Below are 20,781 nucleotides of genomic sequence, written 5' to 3' on the forward strand. Positions count from 1 at the left end.
TGCTTGCACCAAACAAAACAGTGATTCTATCTTTGTTCTGTTTCCGCCCCTTAATGTCTGCCTCCTTCAAAGCGAACGTCTTCGTAGGCAACATTTTGTAGAACAGAGCAGCTTCATCAAGGTTGTAAACATCTGCTGCTTCGTACTTGGCGAGTAGTGGAGCCAAGGTGTGCTGCTTCCAGCCGTCGACAACAGACTGATCCGCGCTGCCACTCTCACCACAAACAGTCACGAATGTCAGGTTGTTGCGCTCCTTAAATCGGCAAAACCATCCATTGCTGCATTTAAACTCAGAATGTCCAAGTTGCAGCGCCAGCTGGTTGGCCTTCTCACGCAATATGGTCCCATTCACAGGAAGGTGTGCTGCGTTGGCTTTCTGCAGCCATTCGATCAGAGCTGCTTCAACGTCGGCGTACGTAGGCGGGCGTACTCGTGTACGCTTTGACGAGTGCGTCTTGCTGTAAGCATCGAGAATTTTCTCCTTATTCTTGATGATGTTGCACAGCGTTGACAGAGGCACGTGGTGCTTTTCGGCGAGAGCCGTTTTCGACGCCGTCGACTTGCTGGCCTCTTCAATTAAGCACACCTTTTCGTGCAGGGACAAGCTCTTGTACTTCGGCATCTTCCTTCCAAGCACACCTCAATCAACTAATTCACAGGGAAGACACTCAAGCGGAGACAGGAGACAAATGGAGCAGTTGCACCGAATCGCACAATGCTCGCCAGCCGACATCCAAATGGCACAAAGACTCCACAAAACATTCACTTCGCTAGAGTGGCTAACATCGCTGTTGAGATGATGATGATCATGATCGCAACCGCACGCATCGCCGCCTGGCAATTGCTAAAACATGGCGTCTACGACGTATTTGCGGTAAAAAAGAACATGGCCTTCGAGATCCGTACATCAAAAAAAAAAAATGCATGTTTTAGTTACAGCCTCCGAGATTCGCAATACCCTTTGCATATCTTGGAAGTCGCGGCCAAGTGTGCCAATTAACCGGGAAGTCGCAGACTGGCCACACCAATTATCCGGTTAAATTTACATGTAAAAATTTGGGACCGCGCAAATAATACAAATTATCCGGGATTCCCAATTAACCGAGTACAAATTACCGAGGTTTTACTGTAAATTGTTATTTGCTTTTAGTGTCCCTTGAAATCAGCCATTGGCTGTGTGCATTTCGATTTGCCGAGAGGAGCGAACCATTTTCGGCTGTACATGAAATAAAAGTGCAAGTTCCATGCACTCTGCATTGCTATATTTGCCTCGCATGTTCACAAGAGCCTCAATTACTGATCTGCAGTGAATTCTGTGTATGTTCAAAAAGTGTTCCAGGGTCCCTTTAAGGTGACCATTTGAGATAAACACTAATGTTGCTGTATGTTCAGAAAGTGTTGCAGGGTCTCTTCGAAGTGACCATTTGAGATAAGGACAACTTTGTCATAGGCAGAAGAACGGTGATTTGGGCTACATGGTTAAAATGCATTTTTAAAGGTGTTTGCAGCACAAACATTTAAGTGCTGAAGGAAATTTATGATAGGTGGTCGCCATAAAGAAATTCTTTTCCCAGCCTTGAATACAAGTCCACTTGTTGAAACGTCGGCTCGAGCACCCACCCCCTGTTTACGGATTTTTCCGTCAGAGTGGTTGTTAGTGACCCTTAAGTCAGCCATTAAGAACTATGATATGGGGAGGATCTCTGCTGCAGCCGCCAAAATTCTGAGAGAAGGGCAACTACCCGCGAAGCAAATCTCACTGATGTGGTACACCCGAGAGCTCACTTTCCGGTTGATCGCTGCTGACTCGCCACCTCCACTCAGGAAACCCTCTCCACGGGAGATGCACTAATAACGTTTCAGGAAATCGCTTCTCATTTTATACTCCATCATAAGATATATCCAGAGGCAGATAGACAGCTTAACTGGTGTAGATAAATGTTATTTATCTTTCTGTAATTAACCAATATTTTAGACTTCTAGCTTACAATTACTGAGCGTTCTTTTCTGTTGGATTGCATGCAAAACTGAGGGGATGCCCACTACAATTCCAATTCAGTAACTTCGAATTATCGGAAGTAGACTTTATACCAGGCGGTGCTGTGTAGGCTACAGAGACTTGTCATGCTGCTTTCATTCATGAGTGTAACGAGAACATGTGGTTCTTAAAGATGTTCAGGTTGGGAACGCCACCAAGCTGACAAGGCTGTTTACAGGTTTAGAACAACACTTTATACAAACACGAAAGAAACTTGCACGCCACAGCCAATCGTGCAAACATAGAAGAAACAACGTGTAGCTAATAAGCGTCAGCTTTATGTTGTATTGGAAGGCAGTCTGGCCCGAAGCAGGCTCACTAACGGAAGAGTTGTGCGAGGCGAGGTGTTGAGGCAGGCTGACGAGTGGCGAGATGCCTTATGAATGCTGTCGAGGAAGCAGGAGGCTTGTGGATGCGAAGTGTTGACGGTGCAGCCCATAGCTACAATTCATGCATCGAGTCGGAGTTTTGACACTCGGACCTGGTCACCCGATTGTGTCAAGCGCGAAAGCCCCACTCTACTTCTTTTTCTTCGACTTCGAAACTTGCCACGTTTGTGCATTTTGGCACGTGCCGAGTTTCCTAGTTGTCGTCTTCTAGCACACGCACCCCATGCACAGGCACTACCACTTTGTGCACGTCGCCATGAGGAGAACTTTTAAGAACGGAGCTGCTTTAGGTCGAGGTTAATCCCTGCAGAGCGTAATGCAGCTCCTAGCACCTATGTGCCACAGAAATTGGGCAAGCCCCACTGCTAATCTTCCGTTCGCAAGAAAATGAAGCTGTATATCAAGAGAGTTATTTGTTGGGCAAGTTGGTATGGGGTTACACTCAAAGAAAGCCACTAAAGCGTCAAAATAGGAAAACTGAGAGGCAGAAGCAGAGACAGTGACACAGAGGTGACTACTAACAACTGACATTTAATATAGAAAAAAGCCTCCTCCTAAGTGCATGCAGAGCATGCGCAAAAGCACCATAATGAATTGATGCACCAATCTTATCCATGCAAATCACCGCTCTAGAAAATTGCACTCTTTCCTGGTCAGAAACACAGAAAGTGCGCTTACACATTTTCCAGGGCGAAGTTTCCAAATATGGCATACCTCTTTTACATTGTATAAGCGTGAAATGCATTCCTCCGGTCGCTGCGGTTTTTATGTCGACGCTGCTGCGTGTAGTCACCTACGTGCATGTTTGCCGTGGAAGTGTTTGTACCGTTACGTTCCATAGCGTGCATGGGTGCGGCGAGTACCTTGTTTCGTCAATGCAGCGACAACTAGCCTTCTGCATGTGACGTGTCTCCGTGATGTAGCAGTTTGGTTCGAGAAGGCGGCAGCGAACTGATGCGAAGCGCGTTTGTGTCATCCCCTTACAAAAGCATGCCGTACTCTTACAATGCTGCTACGCTTGTAGTACCATACATGCACGTTTGATGAGATGGTCAGTGCGGCAAGGTTTCTTGCCGTCCGCGCTGCACTCTTGAAGGCGGTCCTGCACTAGGTGGCAGCGAACAGCGGCAGAGCGCGCTTTTGTTGTTGCCTTTTAAAAGCGTGGAATACACTTGACTCTACGCCAACTGCGTGCCCGAGCAGATAGCTGAAGCCGCTTATTGCGACATTCTCCTGGCAAATACTGACCTAGAGGAAGCTCTGGGGAAGCTTGAAAATGAAAAAGCTAAATAAGCAGACCTACAAAAAGCCAGAGCAGTAATCTGCTAAATCATATCACCGGTCTTAAGCAAAGACCTACTGCTATGTAACTACAATTCTTGTGCAATGCCAATTTTTTTTCATTTTTTTTATTTATCAGAAGTGTGATGCTTTTTCCTTTTTTTTCCCAATGTTTATGATGATAACCTAGTTTGCAGAACCTTCTTTCAATTATTTTAGATGTTTGTTACTCGCATGGCATGTAAAAAGGTAGTGTAGTTCATACCTAGTGATAATCTGTTAAAAAGCTTTCTCCAGGGGCTGTTTCAATATAATTTGTGTTCTAAGCTGATTAAAATATGTACTTGTCCCCCCAAGGCTGCTACAGATTTGTTTTTCTAACCTTCTAAGATGACATGTTGAATGCCGCTAACTGCTCCAAATCAAGGTGCTTCAGCTCTAAAATTGAAATTTTGATGCTCCAAAAACTGCTCCCAATCAGTTTCAGCCGTCTCAGTTCTATAAGAGGGCTTCTGCTTATTTATGCCTGTCAAATGCCGCGGCTAAGAGCTGCATTCATCTATGTCAGTGCACGTTAACACTTTCCCGTCCGCGGAAAAACGGGCCAATTTCGAGTACTTTAGTAAACAATTTTTCTACAGCCACACAAGATTATTGATACCATAATATATGGTATGAATTTGTAGAAGATGGAATGAGATTTCTAATGGTTTTAACTTTAAGCAAATATTTCTAAACAATTTTCTGAAAAAAAAAATGTTAATAGGAAAATTTTTAACTAAAATAAGAACGCACTGTAAAAACATCAATGCTGCTTTGAACCAAGTGAACACAAAGAAATTTCGAAATATACATTTTGACAGAAAATGCCATATCCAATATCCCTGCAAATATCAGCATTCTACCTGTTGAAGTAATTTAGATACAAAAGAAAATGTTAGCACTAGTGGCTATTGTGCCACCTCGCAATGCAATTATGGGATGCGCTGAAGCACAGGTTTGTGCAGCGTGTTTCGTAGAAAACATCAGTTTTCTGTTCTACTTGTCGCTCAAGAGCATGCATCCATGCATATTTATTTGTTGTGCAGCACGTCTCGGCGATTATTTCTCAGTTAAAGAAGAGCATGAAGAAATCGACGGCTTCGTCGAAATGCTGCGCGGCACTACGGAGCACAAGGTCGAGGTCCACTCCGGGTCGTCTTCTTGCGCTAAACTCCACTCATTGAGCAGCAGCCGGAAAGTGGTCCCGCCCAAATGATGTTGACACCCCGCAGAGGAGAACTGTGACCTTTAGAACACGCTAGATATCTTAAGAACAGAGCGCAGCAGCGACGACTCGGGTCGGAGATAAAAATTAAACTTACCGGCGAATACCTGTTGACGTTCCACGGCGGTTTAACGCAATTTTGTTGTCTGTGCTGAAGTCCTATGAGTCAAAGTCATCTTCAGAGTCTGTGCTGCTGCCATCATACAAAAATTCTGACTCAGAGTCGTGGAAATCTACCGAAAATTGCCGTTGCAGGGAGGCAGGTGCGCGATATCGACACCATGTTTGAAACTACGAGCACTGGACTCTCTCGTTTTAAGTGGCACTTCGAAGTTCCCTCTGTGGCGGAAAAAATAAACGAAAAAGTGAAACCAAAAAATAGTTCCTGTTTTATACGACGGATAATGTTAGTTGTCCGTAAGCGCTCCTAGCCTGGCAGAATTTGAAGTTGAAAACCATCAATAGCAGGCTATCGATGTGTATAGGTGTGGACAAGAAAGGGTTAACGAACACCAGATGGTAAAAATTTCCGGAGCCCTCCACTACGCCGTCCTTCATAATCATATGGTTTTGGGACGTTAAACCACAACAGTTATTAAGAGCTGCACCCATCAAATGCAAGATAGTGTTGTTCAGCACGAAAATAAGCTGCTAGTGGCAGGCTATCCTAAGACTTTGATCAATGCCATGGCTGAATCTTTGTTTAAGCATCTAAAATTGAAACACAGAAGTGATTGCGATGTTTGGGACAAAAAGAAAAAGAACCTAGTGGTTATGTCGTACGTTCATGGTATTTCACACAGGTTGAAAGAGGTTGTTGCCAAAAATGTCAGACTGATCTGTTCTGTACTAAGCAAGCCTGCAAGTCTGTGTAAGAGGGTTTTGCGGTTCGTACGCAAAGGAAAGCCCCAAACACATAAAGAATTACTGCATGTGTGACACATGTGAAGCAAAACGGAAAGGCGAGCTAGTTGGTACTGATTCATCTCACAACTGAAAGCTGTATTGCTTGAACAGGAAATATACCTAAACTTGACGCTCGACTAATTCCCGCGCATGCGCATTGTGGGCAAGGCAAAAACCAGTACAAAAACGCACCGCCTTCAACCCTCCGCCCCCCAACAGGCCCTTTCCTTGAGTAGCATCACTTCCCTCTCCGATATGGCTAAAGAAGGATGACTAACGCACATAGATGCCCTCGTACTAATATGAAAAGCTTCAGCAAGTTCTCGTGTCGTGCGATCGTGGTGTTTAAACAAGATCTCGGTCGTGGGGAATTGCGCTTCGCACCGGCACTCGGCGCAGTGCATGGCCAAGTGCGTTAGGGGTCTCCCCTGCAAGGCAGACTGATGATCTCTTAGACGTAGGTTCAAACATCGGGCTGTCTGGCCGACGTAGACACGACCACACGACAGAGGGATGCAATAGACGACGTGGCCCTGCACGACACAAACCTAATTTTGTGGTTAATAGAGCAACCGCGCGTCCCGACGTTGTCAAGCCTGTTGCCGACCATTGAACATAGTCTGCCTAGCTTGTTACTAGCAGAGAAAACCACCTTCAGCCCAAAGCACATGTGGTGTTCACTTTCTTGTCTTCTTCTTTTTTTTGCACCTACTATTACACCATTATGGGTGACACATGTGTTTGTATAGCATTCTGCTTACTTGTGATAAGCAACACATTGGGCAATCTAGGCGATGTATTAATGTTCGTTTGCGGGAGCATGCAAATCTTTTACCCTCTGGCACTGGTGGTAACCTTCTGCTACATTGTAAGCAGTGCGGTTGTACACCCATGTTTTGCAATGTATCAATTGTAGTTTATGGGGTCATGAACCACCCCTCATGCTTGGCGTGAAAAACACCCTGGAATGAGTCTGACCCTTCCCAGGAATATATAGCCGAAAGAATTTTTCGAAAAGGTAAAGTAGGACCGGAGATATAGCGATCGCTACAATTACCTGATGCATTCCCTCTTGCTTCATTCTGGAGGAGAGGGCAGCACCGTTCAAGGTGCCCCGCCCAGTGCATTATGTCACCTCGCTTCAATATTGTGTGGTTTCCTTTCCGCCTAACTTGGTGGTGTTGACGGCTGCTGCTGGCAACTAATAGTTCCGGTCGGCTGCTTCTCGCTGTGCGGCGCGGACTGGCGTGGTGTATCACATCGGGGATCTAAACGATAACGTGGTCTATTTGCATTGATACTGTCGTTACTTCGCTTATGTCACATTGATACTAATACTTCGCATTGATACTGCCATTACTTCGCTTCATGACTTTGCTTATGCTGGTTTTCCATCAAATCAAAATTAAACTAAGAGGAAAAGCCGGCAAGCCCTCGATGTGGCTGATTGACACGGCATGTACACTCAGTATGTGCTTTTAGATAACAAACTGGCCAAGGCGGCCTGCCTCAACACGCGGAATAAAATCCAGTGTGGAGAAAACGCGACGCAAAAGAATTATTAAGGAAGAAAAAAAATGCGATTCTTTTTAAGCGAGACACTGTGAATGGGAGTGAAACGAGATAAAATACCCTTTGACCTTCGGACGGCTGCAGCCTGCCTGCTCGTCGGCAAGAGCGAGGAAATCAGACAATCAGATGCGTCGGAATACAAGCGAGATGGGAGAAAGCGTCACGACGTATGCACGTGCGAAGGAAAAAAAAAACCAAAAAAGAAAGAAACGCGAGAAGAGAGTCGTTTTAGGCTGGCCCCAGCAGCGTGCAGGATGCCCAGGCAAAGCCGTCATGGTATTACCTTGGCCTTGTGAACGTTGCTTCTGAACTGCACAGCTGTGTCGGCCATGTGTGCGCGTTTTGTGCCTGCTCTTGCCGCCGCATGTGAAATGCGTGGTTTGACGACAGTGCAATATGCCTTATTGTGGGTGCAGTATGGTGTGACGATGAATCGGTGACTCGAGCTAACCTGCCGCCGAGAGACTACAACGGCTACTCGAATAAGGACGACGACGAACTGAAACTACATCTAAAGCAGACTTGCGGCATAAATAAGGTCGCCAGAAAAGACACGAACTAAACCGACGACAAGTTCAACATCTGGGGTAGCTTTGCATTAAGGAGCGTCGTCAAGGAAGTATTCCGCGCCATAGATCAAGACAACTGCGACAAAACCACAGAAAATGACGAAAGAAGCAAATAACCTTCCCATGTTCTCGTCACGAATACAGACACCGCCTCATTAGCTTCGGTCAACGAACACACAAATGAGAGGCACACAGTGTGTATAAGCCACGGCAAAGACCCCAATGCCCATGACATCTGACCTACTGATGCTCCCAGCTGTGTTCTCCCAGCAGTGTTCGTTTTTCATGGAAGCTCAAGCTGTGTTTTCATCAGTGTCCAGGTGTCAAGGAAGCCTGTGTCATCTGCTGTGGAACAACCAGCCTCGCCCACCAGAGCTGTGTTGGACCTCACCGGACTGCTGAACTGTGTTCTAAAGTTCTGGCGAGGTCATTGAACTCATTAGGGACATGGAGCTATTGGCCCTGTTTTTCTCCTATAAGACTCCTCGTTCACTTTTGTTGTTTTTAACTCGCTCACTCTTTCAGGAGGAGGGGTAATCGTGTGACACATGAAGCCATGGCAGAAGAAGTGCGCGTGAATAGAAAAAAAAGTATGGCATCTGTGCCACTGGACGTCTCATTTATAGCGTCTCATGATGAGTGGTTTTCAGCGCAAACGACGAATACACAGAGAAGAAGGAACACGAACACCAGCGCTGTCTCACAACTAACTTTATTAGCAACGAAATCACACATTTTAAAGCACAACCTATCCCACGTGAGCACATGCCGATGATGCCATATCAGCGATACAGTCCAAATTCAAGGGTGTAACTAAACATATTGTATCACGAAGCAAAACAGTTCAAGAAAGCAATCTCTCTGTCATGCAAGGTGATAGATGGCACACTTACACAACTAGGGCCTTTTTTGAAGATATAAAACGCCTCCATAATCTCCCTGGTGGCCTGGTCCGCATGCGCGAAGATACATACGGTGTGTTGAAACATCGGTGTGCATGCGTGTTCTGAGGAATGCTTAGCCAAATGAGAATACGGATTGCCTACGAGTGAGCGCTGATGTTCCATTAGTCTAATATCCAGGCAACGGCCCGTTTGGCCTATATATACGTGACCACATGCGAATGGGATTTGGTAAACAACGCCCACTCTGCATGGGACTACCGGAGATATGTGTTTCACCTTGCACGTTTTTTTATTAGAACCTGTTCTTTTTTCAAGCAATTTCCGATCTACGATTCCACAAATGTTCTTCATTTTGTTCGGGGCTGATAGGAGAACGTTAACGTTGAAACGTCCTGCATCATGTTTAACACAATCCAACTCGCCCAAATGTCGGTTCTTCTGCAGTATAGCGTCTCATATATATGGATCATTCCTTATCAAGTGTAACAGGTAAATTTACACGCACGCACGCGCACACACACACACACACACGCACACACACACATGAACAATATGCCAGAAAAATAAAGGCTAGCATAAGTGATATGGTATCATCTATAACATTCAGCTTGCCCAAGTGTCGGTTCTTCTGCTAAACAAAAATATAAACTTTTCATAACAAGGCAAACTGCATGGTTAATATGTAATAATGTGGGTGATGTTTTAGCCACCCACGGCTACACCTTAAAGGGTTACTGACATGAAAATTTTCTGCTGTCTCTTTTTTTTTTTTTCGTGCATCAAATCAAAGGCCAAGCCCTCAAGACTTGAGCCTAGAAAATGTACTGGTAAGTGCGAGTGCATGCTGAAAAATTATTAGATGCTCTTAAAAACCGGTTTCGTTTCCTATTGTACCTTGACCTTGCAACACGGTATGAATGCCTCATGTTCTTGCGCAAGATAACGTGACGTTTTCATGGCCACTCTGCTGTGTGTCTCCGTTGGTGGCACACAGTTGGTCATTTTTTATGTTTTCATGCCTTATGTCATCACAGCTAACCATACTGGCACGTGAAGTCACCAGAATTGTTACTCTAGCCTGACATGAAAATTTGATTTTCATTTCAAAGTAAGAGTCTATCAACATCTGCTGATAGATTCGAGTAACAATCTCATTGTCACGTTGCTTTCTTTAACTATAGTTGTGACATTCTCCCAAGTGAAGCAGTGGCAACTGTTGTGCACATTCTGCCACTTCAGAGAGTTGCCAAGAGTTGCCACTGCATCGGTTGGTAGAAGGCCACAATTATAGCAAAGGAAAGAAACATGACAGTGAGAGTGCTACTCTAATCTGCTGATACAGATGACACCAGATATCGTTATCAGGACAAACTGAAATGTGCCCCACATTTACAGCCGTTCATTGTCATATACTGCATACATTACCGGACAGTGGCGCTGTGTCCACTGCATTGTGAGCAATGAACCTGTAAAGGTTTGGAAACGTCAAACTTTTTTTTGTTTTGCTTGGTCAGGGACCTTAATTTTCATTTGATGCAACATGCTACCTGACCAGACAAGCTTTTGTCAAACTTTTGACTGTGCAAATTATGTGCATCTTTGAACGGCTGGTTCGTTCAGGATATCAGGCTAACAATTTGCATTAGTCTGCATTAATTTCAGTTTACTTACTCAGTCGGAGGAATTGTAGGAATAATCAAGGTTTTTTTTCCTCAAATATAGAGTTTCCACTCTTTCCTTTCCCAAATTTCTTACGTTATCCTACTTACCAAAGACCCTTTATTATTTTTTTTTGTTTTGTACGCTCGAAGCCTGAGGTAAACTTGTTTCAAATGTCTTCAAAAACACAGCCACGGCCGCGTATTTGTGTTTGCATTTGCCCATAAAACCGGCTTGGCAGTCACTTTTAACACCTACTACTCATCTAATCACTGAGGATAACTGCGTGCACACACAAGAGGGACCAACATAAACTTAATGAAACAATGCAGCCATGTGAAACTAAATTGTCGAATCGCAGAACAGTTTCTCAAACGTGACTCGTCTGCAGACTTGGCGCTGCTTTTTTTAGAGTGCAGCTCTAGGCTGCCTGTTCCCGCATCGAGTGGCGTCGCCGTTGTTTGCTGGTGTCGGCGTAACCGATTGAACGAACGAGGACGCAAGAGAGCGAACGCATAGTCTGTCGATATCGCGAGCCACTGGCCTCTAACCTCACTTTCTTCCTCGTCACGTGTGCTGGCCCCTCGGTCGGAGCTGATGTGGATACAGTGCTGGCACGTGCACTGCGGCTGGCTTTGCTTGTCATAATGTTGCTGTCGGCGTTTTGCTTGGTTTGCAATGCCTGCAATGCACAGAGTGGTGCGCGTAGCACTTGAGCGCTGGCAGTTTCTGTGGCACTATGTAACGAATGTTACATTGCTACAACTGCGGATAGCCAAAACTTCAAACACAGTTGGCATTGCCACAACATGAAGCTGCGCTCAGAATTTGCAGTAGACAGTATCGCAATTGTCGGTCAACTTTTTTTTTTTATTGAACTTTCACCTTCCTCCACTGTCGCATTGCACAAGAAAGAAGCTGTTATGACGTTAATTGTCAAGCAAGTGCCACTATAAATTACAAAAAAAAGGGCCAACTTGCAGTCAGCTGGGCATTCTTCGATGGAGTTTTGATCTGTATTTGTGCATTTATCTGCGCTTGATTTCGGCGCCAGCATCCATAATTGCACCTTTTTACATCATGAACATCAATTAAAATATCAAGAAAGGCTAACTGATGTAAAAAGCAGGCTAAGAAAAAGTGAGAATTACCTAAAAGAACGAAGAAGAGTGGCATGACACGAGCGGCCATGCTGCGTCTGCCTTCTAAATTGTTCTTCGCTGGTGCTTGCCATTTTTTACTGTGCTTTATTAACAAGGCCAAATGACTAGCCTTCTTGAAAAACATAAATTTGATATTGATGTGAAAAAGCTGCTTTAGTTACAATCGGCACGGCACACCGCCTGTGCTTTGCTTGGTGTACTGAGAGGGGCCCGCATAGCTCTTCAGTTTCTGAGGAAAAAGTGGCTGCATTGGTGCTTCAGGGGCAGTGCAGTGGTTGGGGCTTGTGGCATGTGAAGCGTGTCTTAGTCCTTTTCAACGAAGAAAGGGAGCACCTCCTTTGTGGACTCTTGCACAGGAGTACAAAGGCTGACATTGCTGCTTCTTTAGGGCAAGAAACTTCTGAAACAAAGGAGGAAAAGAACACAAGTGCTAGTGTGTGTTGCATTCTTTTTGTCTTTTGTTTCAGAAGTTTTTTGCGTTAAAAAAATCATGGATAAACAACTAATCTTGAATGTGCACATTGCTTCATCAATACATTTTAGGGGGGTCATGCATATTTACCACAGCCCAGAGGAGATAATGGTGGCATCTTGGGAGTCTTCATGGAGAAGGTTATAGGCACCCATCAGTGAAGTTTTCGAGATGCGACAGAGCACACAGCTTAGCGAGTAGAAACAGCAAGATTGGGCCTCACAGTGCATTTTTGGGGGGTCACGCACATCTATAACTGCCCAGATGGGATTATGCTGGCACCCAGTTAAGCTGTGTTTGCAAAGTGCATGGAAGGGAGACGCTTGAGTGTGTGTGTCTTTTCTGCAAATGCCTTATTTGCAGAATTTCTATGGTGGCCATTGCCGGTGATACTGAGGCGGCAAACAAGAGCTACGTTGTGCCCCTCTGGTCAGCGAGGGGCGCCTATATGCCTAGCTTGCTGGTCATGAAATCTGCGACAGATGCAGTCCGCCGCGGTGGTATAGCGGTTACGGTGCTCGGCTGCTGACCCGAAGGTCGCGGGTTCGATCCCGGCCGCGGCGGTCGCATTTCGATGGAGGCGAAATGGTAGAGGCCCGTGTACTTAGATTTAGGTGCACGTTAAAGAACACCAGATGGTCGAAATTTCCGGAGCCCTCCACTACGGCGTCTCTCATAATCATATCGTGGTTTTGGGACGTAAAACCCCAGATATTATTATTATTACGACAGATGCCGTTGGTGATCCGGCTGCACTGATCGTAATCTGCCTTTTGCGATGTAGAACTGCACATGCGCAACCCCTAGTGGCTTAGGGCTGAAATGATTCGGCAGGCAGGCACGTATGGCTGCGTTCGTTGCTGCTAGCACTTCACCAGTACCACCACTCCACCATGCGCAGTACTCCACCATGCGCATAAAGCGAGTTTTGAACACAACTGCCATCCAAAATTTAATGCAGTGCCAACGTTGTGTGTCGCCAAAGCCACTGAAATGTGTACTTTATGAAATCGGCAATACATGCGTCCATGCGTGAACATGAACTCTCCATCCTTTTCATTTACAGCATGCTGATTTTTTATCTTTTCCTTTTAACTATGTTACTTTTATATAAGAAGCTAATAGACAGCAATGGCAGGGCCAGTAAGCTTGTGAATCCCAAAATTTGATGTTCTAAGTTTTCTGCATGGCGTAATGCCGGTTGCACTGCAGATACAAAGAGGAACATTTGCCCACCCTGCAAGGCAGAGGTAATGACCAGCCAAGAGAAAAATAGGTATGGCGCAAAAAGGACAGGGACGATGTGAAGACACGAACCGACAAACACGGGCAGGGGGGACGTGTTTGTCGGTTTGTGTCTTCACTTCATCCCCGTCCTTTTAGTGCCATACCTATTTTCGTCAAGTTATAAACCAACTTGATCAGCAATAAGCCCTATTGAATTGTAGTTCTTTTACAGTGACCTCTTTTTTGTGTCGTCAAACCACGCAAAACCCCTATCACTCCTGTGTTAACCTCATCGTTGTTTCATTACGCCGGTAAAAAAACACCGCCCACGTTTGCTTGTTTGTGTCTTCACTTCGTCCTCATCCTTTAGTGCCATACTTATTTTCCTCAAGTAATGAACCAACTAGCTCAGTAATAAGACCAGCCAAGATGGAGCCCGTCGCTTTAGAAATGATGGTGTGCATGATGTAATATCCAAGTTTTACGGAGTAAAGGCAGATGCTTCATAGAAGTTCATGCATGGATGTCGCTGACACATCTTATACATGACGTTGTGCGCGTATCCTTCTTCTCAGTCTCGGAACACCGTGCCTTTCATTACCTGTCGCACAAAGTGAGCTCTGCTTGACATCAAGTGTTCTTTCAACTGCAGTTTTTATGCTTCCGAAGCACTATTGCTGGCTGACAATGACAAAATGCTGCTCTTCAGGTCTCTGGGTGTACTCGTAGCTTGCAGCAAACCCAAGTGCAAGGAAAGATCTTGTTGCTGACTGTGCACATTGGGCCTATTTCTTGCTTGTTCCTGCCTGCAGCAATGCTATGAAAGCAGGAACCTAGCTTCAAAGGTCGAAGCCATATAACGCAAGCCATATAACGCAAAGCACAAGGCATTTTAAAAAAATTGTTCTCGCACGTTGCTTGTCAGCTCGTAAGTATCGCTTACGGTGGCAATGCAGTGGGAGTGCGCGGTGTCGCCTACCAGATTGTTTCTTGTGGCCACCCTGCGGAGGCACCACAATGCATTGCTAAAGGTGGATTGAGCGCATGTGTTTGGCAAGACCATCACTGATTGCGCATTTATGTGTCCCTTAGAAGAACATACCTTTAGCTTTTGTGACGCGGCCGGTAGCGATGAGCGGACATGCCAACCGGGCCAGAGATGAAAGCTTTCCTTTCATTCCTCCATTTTCGTATTGAGGACATAGAAAGTGCCGTCAGTTTGGTGACATTCCCGCCTGTATTTTTCTCTGTCCACTATTCGATAAAGGGCACAAAAAGCAAGACCAATGCTGGGAAACTGAAATATTCATGCAATGTTCATTTTCTTCTCTGTGATATCAGTCATAAAAAGAAAATTGAGCCCTTTGGTTCCTTGTTTCATTAATATTTTTTTCAGCTTGCAACATTACCATGTGAATAACACTGACATGGAACACTGTGTGTCCTAGCTATCAAGAAATAGTCTCTTAACAGTGCTTTGTTTATGACTGCGTATAGCACAGCACGCTAACACAGGAAAAAAGGACTGAGTAGGGAAAAAAAAATGACAGAGTAGAAAAAGGTGCTTTGTTCTTGTGTTATATCATTACTAACAGGGTTCTCTTGCTTTTTTTTTTTACCAGCTGCTCCAAAATACGGTTCTCTTGCTTAAAGTGCTATATTTTCTGCTCCACAAAGTGCTTCAAGAGCAATCGGAGCTGTCCCACCTCTGTTCTATAAAACTATGCAGTGCTACTTTGCACCAGTGCTATTTCATTATGCCAACATGAGCTACTGTTGGAAGTAGGCCAAAGTCGTTATGCATGAAATGCCAAAGTGATGCTGCTTGCCGCAACAGCTGCTGACAAAGCCTCTAGGCATGATTTAAGATAGCAGCCATGTGGATCTGAAGGCACATATGGGGCCAGAGTGCACAGAATGAAAACGGAACTACCATACACCGCAACCGCTGCACATGAAATTGCGGTTGCTATCGGGGTGATAATCGGTAGCGACTATGCAGTTCCAAAGGTACGTGGCTAACCCAGCTGTAGATTAGAGGCAATAAAGTCTTAAAAAGGCTAAAATAGTTTGGGGTTCCTTGTCATTCACTTATTACTGTAGTGGAGCGGACTTTGGCACTTAGTTTTCAGTTGGCCTCAAGTGAGTCTTTGACGCATGCATGTTCACGGCAGCCAGCTTCGCCGTCCATTCGCGTGTGTCCCAGAGAGACATACACGAGTTCTTTCGACGGAAATAAAGGTTTCGTGCGTATATCGTGGTTTGAAAACAAATTTTGCATGTTTCGTGGCGATTTGAAATTTCGGTGTGACATATATTTTTGTTGCACCTTAAGATTTGTATCAGCGAGATTCTACAGTAATTGTTCCAATTCCCGTAGTTTTATTACGTCTTATCACACTAAGTGTTTTACGTCTATTTCTGTTTTTGCAATGCCTAACCCCTTTCTGATGCTGTCACAGGTGCGAAGATACCTGCACAGCTCATCATGGGACACGCGCATAGCAGCCAGCCAAGCTGTGGAGGCCATCATATCCCATGTGCCTCAGTGGGATCCCCCAGGATTGCCCAAGGTGGAACAAGGTGATTTTCATCTACTTGACTGCTGCACTATATTACACAAATCGAAGGGATCTATTGATTAGCTATGTTTGACCATTGCACAAAATATATTTCGTGCAAAGGGGGATAGTGAAGAGAATAAAATGAAGCGCCAGTTGTTTAATGACACTCCCAGAAATGTGCAGGAAACAAGACTCATTTTGCGCATACATGTAGAGCATAGACTTGACCTGGAATGACATGGTCAAGAAAAGCACATTTATGAAGAGTGCAATGTTATAGATGTTTCACTGACACAATAAGACCCTTTCTTTTTGATATAAAAGGCTTCCAGCAACTCTCCGGCAGTTTGTTTCTTACTTTTCTGAGAATTGGCGCTTGCCCAAAGCGTGGCACACAACAGCAGGCATTATAACGGTCAGGAACGTGCGCAATATCATGAGCATTTAAGCAGGTGCAGTTTCAAGGCACGCATCAGGTCACTGCGAATGTTCGTGTACCCATGCATTCTGATGCGCTTTGCTCCGTCTGCACATGCGCAGCCTCCGGAGCTTGTGCGGCGCACGCTCGGGCAGCATATGTGTGGCTCAGAGTTTAGCGTTGGCTTGCTGCAAAACTTTTGTTTGATATCCTAATTTAACAGGCACGTGAGGATGCAGATGTTGTACTGATCTACATGCTACCTTTCTGCAGGACAAAAAATGCTTCTAATGGTTCGCGAGTTAATATGTCCTTACTTCTGCTTACCATTTTGATTTCCTTAAGTAAAAAGGAGACATGTACATCAGCACCACGTCTTTATCCTTACGTGCCTGTGAATTTAGAACACTAAACAAAAGATGATAGTTTTGCAGTAAGCCCACCATAGGGTGGTAGAATGCACAAAGTTGCGTGACGAAGACAGGGGCAGAAGGGAGACATAATTAGACACAGGAAGTGCAAGCTTATAACAGTTTTATTTAGAAAATTGCGTGACCTTTTATACACATGCTACCAACACACTACGCACACCTCGAGAGTTCACATTACACTTGTGCACTACCACTCAAAAACGCTATCTCTTTTATAGCAAGGCAATGGACGGCTTGCTGATGCATCTATCTTCTAACTTAGAGGTGTTTCGAGCTTCTATTATCAACTGTGCTATCATTTTAGGGGCGAAGCTCCTTAAGGCGGCACCCGTTCGTCCCTCGTAGTCGTCATCGTAGTAGTGAGTAACTAGTCTTACGCTTTGACCTCCAAGGTGGTGCCGGTGGGAGATTTCTCCTGTGCGTTGTTGAACAATAAAAAATTCGCAGCGTGCGCGTTAACTAAAAGCCGAATTCCTCTGTCTCTCATTCCCCATTAGCAGCCATTGGCATGTTCCAGTAGGAAACGTTAGTAGAAGTAGAAGTGTAAGTGTTAGCTAAAAGCCGACTTCTTCTGTCTCTCATTCCCATTAGCAGCCATTGTTTACCTCCAAGGTAGTGCCTGGTGAGATTTCTCCTGTGCGTGATTAAACAATAAAAATTTTGTTCAAAACGCCGTTGATTGATGAAATAAACCAACGAAAGACGCCAGATGTTTTGTAAAAGCAGAACGAAAGCACGCCAGATGTTTTTCTGAAAGTGTAGTAGTAGTAGTTGCATGTAGCCACCTCGCCCGATCGTCAACGGGCGAGGTGGACCGGCAACGGCGCGAGGACCCTGCCGTACGAGAGTTAAATCACACTAGAAGACATACTTTGCGGCCGATACACTCTAGTGAGCTTTCAACTTTTCGTCTTAATGTACATGATAAAGAAATTATTTCTACGAAAAACGCAAGGCACACCTTGAGCAATATGTTTGGTTTTGGGACGCTAAATGGAACCATGAGGCGATGCGAAGCCGGAGCACTTGCACGATCGCGTTCCGTTGGCTTTCGTTGGGCATGCTACCGACCTCGCGTCGTGGAACGCGCGTCCTGTCTTCCCTCTAGCCTTGCCTTTAATTCGCACAGGGCGAGCGGGGAATGCGGTCGCTCTTGGCGCTCTTTCGCTCGGGAGCGGACTTCTTCCTTGCATTTCACCGATCACAAGTGATAATGAAGGGACCACGTAAACCAACAGTACAATAAAAGTTTGATGTTTAATATACACACGATGTTTCACACTCTTTATATTATGTACTGGGCGCATTTCACGGAAGAGTTTCACGGTTTACAGATGATTCCCTCCGTAGCTTCGCCCCACTCATCATCATTCACCCCGTGGATATGCTGTGATTTTTTTGCTGCTAGCTATTATAGTATTGCACCCTTCAAACATAGGCCTGCAGCCGCAATTCCTCCTGTTTTATTCACTACATTATTTATTTATTTATTTATTTATTTATTTATTTATTTATTTATTAGTATACCCTGAAGACCCAGAGGGTGTTACAGAGGGGGTGGGTACATTATGAACGTGGTAAAAATAATCACAACAGTGAAGGAAATACAACAAATAACAATAGTTAAAAAAAAAGAGAAAAAGAAAACTAAAAACAATAGTGTGCAGTTACACCATAATGTGTTTCAACTAGGCTTGTGCTAATATTCGAGCACTTCGAATATTCGAACGAATATTACAGTATTTGAATTCGCTTCGAAACGAATTTGAGTTCTAGGAAATTTCGAAGTATTGGAAATGAACGAATAGACATCTATACCGCATGTAACCCCCTGTAAAGGTGGTTTCACTGCAGCGGAGCGTGTGCTATACCGTGAATACACCTTCCCAGGAGAAATCCGCACTGCTGCGAAGGCCTACTTCAAGGTTAGATGAACATACAGTAAAACCTCATTCATTCAAAGTCACTGGGACTGTGAAAGATCTAATTAAGTGGGTTTTCGAATTAACCACATACAAACATACAAAAAGCGGGATGCAAGGAACTTTGAATTACTGGAAGAAATCAGAGGTGGTCGTTTGCTGTGCCTGCTAGTTTGCAGCTACAAGGGATTTTTCCAGCAATATCTAGTCCAAATGTTGCCGCTAAACCAGAAAAACTGTGGGCATCGCTGCTGCCAGCGCAAGAAAAAAAAAAAGAGGAAAAAAAAAACGATCTCGTGGTCAACTGAAATGCGTGCCTGCGGAAAAGACGTGCTTCTCTGCAATGCAAAGCTGTCATGATCTGACAGATCATGACAGCTTTGATTGCCCATTTGGTCCAAATTGCCCATTTGGTCCAAATGGGCAATCTTTTTGTTTGTTTGTTTGTTTGTTTGTTTATTAATACTGTCAACCCCAAGCTGGGGTTTTTACAGGAGTGGGAAACACATACAATGAAATAGCATACACATAAATGCTGAAATTCAAGCAAAAAAAAGAAATCTCATCTGAAGGAAAAAATTGTAGCGCAAAGCAACACACGGACAAAGAGGATGGGACTGGCGCTAACTTCCAAGTGTGTTTGTTGAAGAAATGTACGTACATGTATTGCTTTGTATTACAATTTTTTCCTTCAGAAGTCTCAAACCAACTAGCCCAACAAAACGTTTTGCTAAATCTTTCTCACTTCACCTACCGTAAAATTCCGAGCAAGCGCCCCCCCCTCCTAACTTCACTGGCAATTTCAAATATCCGCACCGTTCCGGGAAAGCGTCCGCCCCTTCCACCGCTCCGCGACAACGCGCCCAGGCAACAGTGGCCTGCCACATCCAGTTGACAAAAAAAGTTGCGTGAATTTTTCTACATATATTGTTTTTTTTTTTTGTGGTCCTGCTGGCTGCCATGAATCCAACCCAATCCAATCCTGCTTTGCACTGCAGTCCGATTGCTCCACGCATGCTCCACGCCATTTGTTGCTTTGTTTTTGCGGTGAGAGGTCAGGGTCAGCTATGCCTATGCAGTCCTACTCAGTGGCGAAGAAAATCGAGGTTATTCGATGGCATCGAGAAAACGGAAAGAACGTGCGCCAGACGTCTCGACATTTCAAGCTCGACCGGAAGCTTACTAGTGTTGGACCAGACGCCCATCCATAAGACACAAGCCGGCACAAATGCCTTCGAGGAGTACGACACCGACGTGCTTTACGTGCTTGCGGGGTGCACGAGCATCCTGCAGCCTGCTGACGTGTATTGGAATAAGCCGTTCGAGTCCACCTTGCAGCGTTTGTGGGAGCAGTATATGCGTGAGGAAGCGCGAACGCCGAAAGGAAACTTGAAGAAGCCGTCGCGGCAACATGTGCTCGATTTTGTTGCCGAGGCGTGGGCCGCTGTACCTGAAGAGACAGTGGCACGGTCCTTCAAGGGATGCGGCATTAGTGACGTGCTTGATGGCTCGGAGGACTGCGACCTGCACAGCGGACTGGCCGATGTTGGAGCTGTGGTGCCAAAAGAGCGCGGCGGACTTCAAGCGGAATGCTGCGGCCTGTTTTTTGCAACTGACTCGGAGGAGTCTTTCGATGGTTTTCAAAGCGATTAAAAGCTACAAAAAAAATCCTGGGCCTAAATAAAGTTCACTGTAATAAAATTTTAATCCATGTGCACTGCTTTTTTTCCCTGGCACGCAAATTTTGCCGCCATCTTAAATTTTGGTGCTGTTCCGAGATAGTGACTCCCCCCCCCACTTTGCCGGGAATTTCGACTTCGTTGTGTGTGTGTGGGGGGGGGGGGGCGCTTGCTCGGAATTTTACGGTAGTTCTTTAAGGGGGGATGTGGCAATGAAAACTATACTATCTTGGTTATTTATGGAGATAAAGTGATGAAAGTTGGCATGCTGATGTGATTTGTTGGGCTGATGTCATAACTGAAATCGGTTTTGAGCTAT

At 45.0% G+C, this 20,781-nt stretch overlaps 1 protein-coding gene across 1 annotated transcript in view; it reads left to right on the forward strand.

The window, feature by feature from the left end:
- Positions 1 to 20,781, forward strand: part of LOC119399311 (TATA-binding protein-associated factor 172-like) — a 374,345-nt gene that overhangs the window by 11,145 nt on the left and 342,419 nt on the right. Inside the window, 1 exon segment of the mRNA XM_049417333.1 lies at positions 15,911 to 16,031. Within this exon segment, the coding sequence (XP_049273290.1) occupies positions 15,911 to 16,031 (121 nt within the window).

The sequence above is a fragment of the Rhipicephalus sanguineus genome, chromosome 7, assembly GCF_013339695.2.
Source record: "Rhipicephalus sanguineus isolate Rsan-2018 chromosome 7, BIME_Rsan_1.4, whole genome shotgun sequence".
Lineage (NCBI taxonomy): Eukaryota > Metazoa > Arthropoda > Arachnida > Ixodida > Ixodidae > Rhipicephalus > Rhipicephalus sanguineus.